Source organism: Gadus chalcogrammus, chromosome 21 (assembly GCF_026213295.1).
Source record: "Gadus chalcogrammus isolate NIFS_2021 chromosome 21, NIFS_Gcha_1.0, whole genome shotgun sequence".
Lineage (NCBI taxonomy): Eukaryota > Metazoa > Chordata > Actinopteri > Gadiformes > Gadidae > Gadus > Gadus chalcogrammus.
The window spans coordinates 18,783,862-18,793,503 of NC_079432.1; the positions used below are offsets into that span (position 1 = coordinate 18,783,862).

The 9,642-nt window shown below is 46.2% G+C and overlaps 1 protein-coding gene across 1 annotated transcript in view; it reads left to right on the forward strand.

The window, feature by feature from the left end:
* The window catches only part of cmtr1 (cap methyltransferase 1), a 33,913-nt gene extending 25,019 nt beyond the window's left edge, over positions 1 to 8,894 (forward strand). The window contains exons 20-24 of the mRNA XM_056580896.1: positions 6,926 to 6,994; positions 7,126 to 7,173; positions 7,286 to 7,398; positions 7,519 to 7,627; positions 7,726 to 8,894. Of these exons, the coding sequence (XP_056436871.1) occupies positions 6,926 to 6,994; positions 7,126 to 7,173; positions 7,286 to 7,398; positions 7,519 to 7,627; positions 7,726 to 7,861 (475 nt within the window). The 3' untranslated portion in view covers positions 7,862 to 8,894. The remainder of the gene's footprint in view (positions 1 to 6,925; positions 6,995 to 7,125; positions 7,174 to 7,285; positions 7,399 to 7,518; positions 7,628 to 7,725) is intronic.
* Positions 8,895 to 9,642: the final 748 nt, after the last annotated feature.

The window sequence follows — 9,642 nt, forward strand, 5'->3', positions numbered from 1 at the left end:
TCAACACTGGCCTGGGAACGCCTCGGATCCCCCCGTCAGAGCTGGTCAATGTGGCCCGGGAAAGGGAAGTCTGGGGCCCCCGGCTTGAGCTGCTCCCCCCGCGACCCGACCCCGGATAAGCGGACGAAAATGAGATGATGAATAGGACAATTAAGAAAGCTATTTAAAACACAAGCCATCCTTATTTTATGTGACTTCAGTCATCCCCTTTACCGTCTCAATTGAGACCTTGTATTTAGACCAATACATTTGCAATCAAAGAATTCGTAATATCCAGGAAGATGAACCAAGGCTACCTTCTCGGATGGCCTAGAAAGCTTTCATGTTGTTCCTGGTCACCGTTGATACGACGCCACCCTGCGCCCTGTCTTCATCAGTTATTCACCCTTCTTGTCTCCCATAGGTGGTCATTTTGTGTGCAAGACGTTCGACCTGTTTACTCCCTTCACCGGGTCTGGTCTACCTCCTCTACCTCTCCTTCGACAGGCTGTCCCTCTTCAAACCCGTCACCAGCCGGCCCGCCAACTCAGAGAGGTAGGGGGTAGGGTCTGTGCGAGTGGCCATAGAGTACCAGTAACAGGTAGGAGCCAGAGTTGACCCTTCCCCCGTCGTCCATCCACAGGTACATCGTGTGTCGAGGTCTGAAGCCGGGCTCGGATCCCATCAGGGAGTACATGTTCAGGATCAACCTGAAGCTGAATCAGCTGAAGCAGTCCGACACTGACGTGCTGGAGGTCGTGCCGCTGAGCGTGATCAAGGAAGACATCAAGTTCTACCATTACATGGTCAACTCCAATGAGGGGTAGGGAGACCCCCGGCCAATGAGCCCAGAGGACCCCGGCCTCAGACGCTACTGTGAATCCCAGCGGTGACATGTCAGGACGCAGGACTGACTGTGTGTGTGTGTGTGTGTGTGTGTGGTGTGTGTGTGTGTGTGTGTGTGTGTGTGTGTGTGTGTGTGTGGGTGTGTGTGTGTGTGTGTGTGTGTGTGTGTGTGTGTGAATTGATATCTCTTCCAACAGTAACTGCGCTGTCCAGATTAAGGCCCTGGCCAAGATCCACGCCTACGTCTTAGACCAGTGAGTGGAACCTCTCCCGCCGTTCTCCTCAACATGTGACTTTTAGGTTCCAGTGAAGCCCATGTATGGGACTTGATTCTTCTCTCTGTGTATTCATTGCCCAGAGCTCTATCAGAGACCCGGCAGGCTGACATCAGAAAGGACTGTATGAAGCTTTGGGGGGTGAGTGCCCACAAAAGAGGAAACTCTTGAAATGCACGGAACCTTTTTCCTGCTCACTGCTGTCTCCATGAGCTCGAACCGCGGTCTGCTCTTCCCTCTTATGATATTCCTACTCCAGGTCCTGATAAGGCGCGCGGTCACCCCATCCTCCTCAGACCCCATAGCAAAGTTTTACGAACTAATTAAGGTCAGCAATCCCAAGCACAAAAAAAACGAAATTCTATTTTTTCAACTGATTCATTCTGACGACCCCTCCCGACTTAACTCTCGTATGGTCTCTGTTCCTCATCCAGAGCTCAGACGTGACTCATTACCAGTCCAAGGTCACGGCTCTTGAGCTCCAGCACGCTGGGAGAAAGTCCACCAGGTCCTCAACTTCCGCTGTATCGTGGGTGGAGGAGAGCAGAACTTCATTCTCTCCCTGGGGGTGAGTGGGAGCCCAGGGAGAGAAGGCACTCACATTCGTTCTCTATCAGTTCCTGGAGTGACCCACTGAATATGACTTTGACAATGTCCTGCCTGTGTTCTGCTGTGTTCAAAGACACATGGTGTCATCAGGATAGTCTTGAGAGAGTGGGAGAGGTTGAGGTCAGGCTGAAATAGGATAATAATTAGCGTTGGACGTATATTTCAGAAGGGGATTATATAAGTGTCATTCCTCAGGGGGCAGGCTAAACAGGGGGGCAAACGTCTTTACTGGGCAAGCTTGTCCTTTTTGTGTTCATTTTCCCTACTTCTTTTAAATACATTTTGTTTATGTTGCTTATTTTGTTATTACGTTTTGAGCAGGATTTATATAGCTAAATACTCCAAAATACAGCCTTTACTGTTGCAATTGACCTGTCGCTAAGTCACGACCCCCCGTCGTTACCATGACGAACTCCGAACAAACAAACTAGATCGATAACAAAAAACATATGGAAAAATGTCGGTGACAGTCTATCAAAGCAGGTTTGGGCGAAATCGATTTAATTTCTTCCAGGATAATCGAAAAGGGGAACTACATTACTCTATGGAGGGGTATATTCAAAACTTTTAAAACACATACAGAAGGTAACGAGCTTAAATTCAGTTTGGTATCCTGGCCTGCAGCACAGTCTGATCCACATACCACATTTTTTCTTGTCCCCGTTGGGCTTGGGAAAAGGGATGAAATATACCCATCCGCCCAGGCCTCTCGGGATACAGACTATCCGTTTATTTAAAACCCCAAGCACATAGTTTGCCATGATATTTGTTTTTCACACAAACAGCATAAATCCACCATTCAATTGTTATATTATGCTTCCTCCTGTTGTTTTCACTGGAGTTGTCCGAGCGATGTACGAGTATAGTTGAGGCTGGAATGTCATTGGTCCATCTGCATTCTATGGGCGGAAATTAGCGACAGGTCAATTGTTGTCTAAATAGGTTAGTTTATCGATAGTTAGAGACCTGGCCTTCTATAAGTTTTACCAAAATGACCGCCTGCCAGGTACAACCTCCAAACAGAGTAAGATGTACAGCATTATAGCGCCTCTGTGGTGTTGGTAAAATAATCACAAGCTTAAAGGGGACACATTATACCATCAGGTGTGAGTGTGATTAGCCTCACAAGCTGAAAATCTGCCCCATGTGACATCACTAGTGGGCGTGTCCACCTAGATCTGGTGCTGGATAGATCAGTCTTATCAGCCTACCAAGTGTAGTAAACGTTGCTCATCTATCCAGCACAGATTCTAGGTGGACTTCGCCCAATAGTGATGTCATATGGGGCAGATTTTTCGAAACGGCTTGTATAATATGCCCCCTTTAAAAGAAAAAAGCACCAATAAAACTATTGCACGAGTACTCATTGAGATCTGGACCATGAAAATGGATTAAGTTTGGGGTATTTCTTGCTTCCCCCTCGGCTACACAGTGTTGATTTGAAACATTTACGGACACTTTTTCACAGTTCACTACTGTTTGAGTTTGTGTTCGCCAACGACACGCTTACATTTCCCCTATTCCAGCAACATGATTGGTTGAAGCAAACGACCTCCCCCTGGTCAGCTGCTCTGCGTGTTTTCTACTCATCTAAAACATCTCCAAACACACCTTTTTCATTCTCGTTTTGACATCTAAATCTTCAGTTCTCAGTCCCATTTCTTATTCAAACACTTAATAAAATGTTTTGAGAGTGTGTCTTTGAGAACCCTAAGGAGCCCCATATAATATACAATATATAGCATTATTCTGATGACCGTCGGCCTGTGCAGAAGTCCCAGATCTACGTGTGGGAGGGCAAGATGCCGGTGCGCTGGAGGAAGCTGGAGAACTTCAAGCTGGAGCTGCCCAGGGAGACTCTGCTGAGCGTGGGAGGTGGTCCAGGAGCTCAAGGGGAGGTGAGGAGGACTAATGTAGTCACATAGGAAACGAATAATGAATCATTTTACTCACTAATATTTAGTATTTGAGTAAAGAGCTGTGGGGTCAGGTCCCTTAACTGTTCATCAAGAAAAGCCTCATGTTAAAAATGTGTCATCGGCCTGCCATTTGTCATTTAGCTAGGTAGCGTAAATCAGCAAGTACTGTAAATACTACGGCATTCCTACAGCATAGAGTAATATCTTGGTAACATGTATTCAGTATGTGAATGGATGCATGTTTCTTGGGCATGGGGAGGCCCCTGTTCTGTTTGTGTTGGAGGTCCTATCCAGAGTGTTCCGGTTTGTTCTGTGTGCTCAGGGCAAAGCGCAGAGGAGGATCAACGCGGTGCACGTGCTGGACGCGCTCATACTCAACGGAACGGACGTTAGAGAGCTGCACTTCAACCAACGGTAGAGCCCCTCCTTTAGTCCCTGGGATGTGTGTAGGGGTGGGTGGTACACTGGGGTCACCAACAGTAGAGCACCTCCTTTAGTCCCTGGGATGTGTGTAGGGGTGGGTGGTACACTGGGGTCACCAACAGTAGAGCACCTCCTTTAGTCCCTGGGATGTGTGTAGGGGTGGGTGGTACACTGGGGTCACCAACAGTAGAGCACCTCCTTTAGTCCTGGGATGTGTGTAGGGGTGGGTGGTACACTGGGGTCACCAACAGTAGAGCACCTCCTTTAGTCCCTGGGATGTGTGTAGGGGTGGGTGGTACACTGGGGTCACCAACAGTAGAGCACCTCCTTTAGTCCCTGGGATGTGTGTAGGGGTGGGTGGTACACTGGGGTCACCAACAGTAGAGCCCCTCCTTTTGTCCCTGGGATGTGTGTAGGGGTGGGTGGTACACTGGGGTCACCAACAGTAGAGCACCTCCTTTTGTCCCTGGGATGTGTGTAGGGGTGGGTGGTACACTGGGGTCACCAACAGTAGAGCACCTCCTTTTGTCCCTGGGATGTGTGTAGGGGTGGGTGGTACACTGGGGTCACCAACAGTAGAGCACCTCCTTTAGGTCCCTGGGATGTGTGTAGGGGTGGGTGGTACACTGGGGTCACCAACAGTAGAGCACCTCCTTTAGTCCCTGGGATGTGTGTAGGGGTGGGTGGTACACTGGGGTCACCAACAGTAGAGCACCTCCTTTAGTCCCTGGATGTGTTGTAGGGGTGGGTGGTACACTGGGGTCACCAACAGTAGGCAGCACCTCCTTTTGTCCCTGGGAGTGTGTGTAGGGGTGGGTGGTACACTGGGGTCACCAACAGTAGAGCACCTCCTTTAGTCCCTGGGATGTGTGTAGGGGTGGGTGGTACACTGGGTCACCAACAGTAGAGCACCTCCTTTAGTCCCTGGGATGTGTGTAGGGGTGGGTGGTACACTGGGGTCACCAACAGTAGAGCCCCTCCTTTAGTCCCTGGGATGTGTGTAGGGGTGGGTGGTACACTGGGGTCACCAACAGTAGAGCCCCTCCTTTAGTCCCTGGGATGTGTGTAGGGGTGGGTGGTACACTGGGGTCACCAACAGTAGAGCACCTCCTTTTGTCCCTGGGATGTGTGGTAGGGGTGGGTTGTAACACTGGGGTCACCAACAGTAGAGCACCTCCTTTTGTCCCTAGGGATGTGTGTAGGGGTGGGTGGTACACTGGGGTCACCAACAGTAGAGCCCCTCCTTTAGTCCCTGGGATGTGTGTAGGGGTGGGTGGTACACTGGGGTCACCAACAGTAGAGCAACCCTTCCTTAGTCCCCTGGGATTGGTGTAGCAGGGGTGGTGGTGGTACACTGGGGTCACCAACAGTAGAGCACCTCCTTATAGTCCCTGGGTGTGTTACTGTTCGTTTTCCAAACTGCTGTCACCATTCTGGGAAACAAGGCAGTTCATGTTCCTCCTAGTTGGGTTGTGGTCGGAATTCTGGTCCTTATGCGCAGTGGTCCAAAATGAATCGTCTCCATCCACTGGCCCATCTCAGAGGAATTTGAAGTGGATCGAAAAAAAGAGGGGCAAAATGTGTAAAATAACTAAATATAGAAAAACTTTACATTAACAAATGTACTGCAACTGTCCCATTCGTGTTATCAAATAGTGCTCTCAACACTGAAGCGGTTGGTTTTTGTTAACACTTCCATGAACTTCTGGTAGAACATTACTGCCCCCTTTTGGTCTGTGTGAGCAACCTGGTCTCACAGGAATCCGTGAAATGACTACGGTCGGACGCTTAACTTGAAATCCGTGGACACATTACGGAAACACGCCGATTTCCGTGATGTGGCCACGGAATTCGCTCCAATGCAAGTTAATGACGCTGATGTTCCATGGCTCACACACAGATCCCCGTTTCAACGAGCGAGTCGACCACGGGGGCTTAACTCAAAACCCGGGGTGGTCTCACTGAAACACTTAAATTGTCCTTGTTGTGTCCACGGAAGTTGCTCCAATGCAAGTAAATGACAATGATATTCCGTGGCACACACACAGATTCCCGTTTCAATCTGTGTGTGTGCTCCCATTTCAATCTGTGTGTGTGCCACATTTGACCACAGCGGGGGCTTAACTCAAAATCCGCGGTGGTCTGACGGAATCACTTCAATTGTCCGTGATGTGGCCACGGAATTTGCTCCAATGCAAGTAAATGACACTGTTATTCCGTGGCTCACACACGGATATCGGCGTGTTTCTGTGATGTGGCCACGGATTTCGAGTTAAGCGTCCGACCGCAGTCATTTCACGGATTCCTGTGAGACCATGTTGGTGTGAGTCACTGTTCACAAAAGATCATTTCTCATAAAACACAGAAAATCATTCCACATTTATACAAAACCTTTTTCAACTTATGTTTTGAGGAGATTAATTGCTTTATCAATGAAACAAAATACAACAAAAAGTGTAACTGATTCAATCACTAAAATAACAACTGCAATCAACCACATAAGCATGTTAAGTTGAGAATTTTTAATGAAAATATATTAGAATAATTATTTCTGTTCTGGTTTGGTTCCCCAGTTCATTTTCATTTGGTTGTATACTGTTAATTGTAAGGTCTTTGAGTTTTTTCAAAATGTATAAAGAATGCTTGATAATCTCCTATGTCTCTCCTGATAAGGATACACACAATTTGCTTATTATATTGTCAAAATAGGAACTTTATATAAATGAACAGGAGGGCTGTGATATTAATTTGAAGTCTTAAGACCCACCCACGAATATGAATTTCTCTATAGATTTCTTATGGTAATATTTTAGCTGTGGCTAACAGTGCTCCTGTAGATACTATTGATACATGTTGGCACTCTCTCTTCTACAGAATCCAGATGGCAGAGAAGTTTGTGAAGGCCGTGTCCAAGCCCAGCCGACCGGACATGAACCCCATCAGGTATGAAGTGTCAACCTAGAGGCAACAATGAACACACACATGGACCTTCTCTCACACCTACCAATGTGGTGTCGCTAAAGAGAAGACAAGCAAGAACAAATGAAATGTGACATTTTTATTGTTCTTCAAAGGGTGAAGGAGGTGTACAGACTGGAGGAGATGGAGAAGATCTTTGTCAGGTATGCATGAGAAGAGCCATGAAGATTCCCTCTGGGATGGTTTCGTACTGCCGTGATGGAGTTGGATCCCAATGAGATTCTGCCCTTTTTAATGACTGTTTTGTGTCTCCAGGCTGGAGATGAAGGTGACCAAGAGTTCTGGCGGAGTCCCGCGTCTGTCCTACACCGGCAGAGACGACAGACACTTCCTCCCGACCGGCCTTTACATCATCAAGACCGTCAATGGTGTGTGTGTCTGTTCTGTCTGTGTGTGTGTTTGTCTCTGTCTGTCTCTCTGTCTGTGGGTTTTCACTCCCCTAAACCTGCGTGCTTTAACCGATTTCATCATTACCTCTCCCTAAATAGACCCGTGGACCATGGCGTACAGCAAGAACCATAAAAAGAAGTTCTTCTACAATAAGACCACCAAGGACTCCACCTTCTCCATGCCCCCGAGCTCCGTCACCCCATTCCGGTACGGAGGCTCCCAACCACACCCTACGGACCGGGGTCACGTGTGTCATGTCCTCTCTGCACTTGTTCTAACGCTATGTATCGTCTTTCTGCCCTCAGTGTGTGCCACTTTGAGCGTCTCTTCTGGGCATGGGAGGAGGGGGTCATCGTTCACGACTCCCAGACGCGAGTGGACCCAGATAAACTGTCCAAGGATGAGGTGCTGGACTTTATTCACCAGAACTACCAGCCCTGAAGAGCAGCAGCAGCAGCAGCAGCAGCAGCAGCGTGGTTCTGGCTGGCCGAGACCTGGTGTGTTGAGACAGACTGCCCTGAATCAACCATGAAGGATGGTTTGGGTCTGTGGGAGACTGTTTCTACATCATGGACGACCGGGTTTCTCGGTCTATCTCATTTTCTCCATGGCCCCAGCTCAATATGAATTATGACGATGAATTGATGAAACACACAAAAAATATGCCTGCCATTGTTACCCATTAAGTATAGCATGTCCTTCTTGTTCGATTTACAGTTTTCCCTCCATGCTGCGTGTTCACAGGCTTGTTTTTGTCAGGGAGAGGCGATTAACTTACAATCGACTGATACAATTGTATAACTTATGGCTTCAACTATACACATAGGAATGTGTGGTTGTTTTTTTGCTCCGAGTCTTGTCCAATTTTCCTATCAAAGGGGTCATATTTTAGTACTTTATTTTCTAAATTCTCTAAGCCTTACCCCAAATGTAGCTGCAACCAAAATGCAATAATCACAAAATATTCTGTATATATTTGGCAAGCTCATAATCACCTGCATCAGTGTACTCTTGGTGGCCTCATACCTGACCTGATATTTGACAGATTGCTGGTTTTAACTTTTTTTTAAATCTTGCAACATGTTTGGGGTTCAGTTTCGTTCCTTTTTCAATGTTTTGAGGATTTGTTCTTTGTGTAAATGTATCTTTCAATATACACAGTAATAAACAGGAAGCCCCCAAGTTTGCCCTTGATATACATTATTGCCAGAACATATTAAATCCATTTTCTTTTTTAAACTAGATGCCATTCGTGTGATTATTGTGTGGTATCATTAAAGTTATTTTAGATAGAAATCATGCACTGGATTTATATAGGCTGTTTCTTGAAAGTAACAAAGTTGTAAAAGCAGCTAAAAAAAAAAATGATATAATCATAAGCTCTTGACTTAAAGGCCACATCAAGGATGTGTTATGAGCAGTAGCGGAGCCAAAGAATCCTGATTGTGGAGCTATGGGTGGACTGGATTGTTTATAGCAGGGGCTATTACACGCTATAATACTAGACGCTATAATACTACTACACACACTACAATATGATACGAATCAACCAATCAAATCACAAGCAGCTATGGTCATCACTTAAGCAAATGAAAAATATGAATTCAGTTTTGTTACATGTAAGTCAGTCCTATGTCTTCATATATATATATATTATGTTATTTAGTGCCAATGTGGATCCTGGGAGGGTCGGCGGCGCCGATGTAGGGGTGGTTGTGTGTGTGGTGTGTGTTTACATAAAGGCAGCTCAGGGTCGTGCAAGTATGGGCCACGAGAGTTGCACATGTGTATATATGACCCTGTATATCCGTCTATGTGTATTTATGACCCTGTATATCCGTCTATGTGTATATATGACCCTGTATACTTGCATATATGACCATGTATATATTACCCTGTATGTATGTCTATGTGTATACATGACCCTGTATACATGTATATATTACCCTGTATATTTGTCTACGTGTATATATGACCCTGTATACATGTATACATGACCCTGTATATGTATCTATGACTTGGAATGGGAAACAAACGTTTACGTTGATAATGCTGGTGAAAAAATAAGCAAAAGAAAAATAAGATTAAATTAAATATAAAAAGCACAAAATATTGATATATGTACGGTGGCACTGAGCATTCACCAAAAAAAAAGTTTCACAGCTAATGTGAGATCCTTATGTCGGAAATACGATATCTTATCTCGTAATTACGAGATCCTT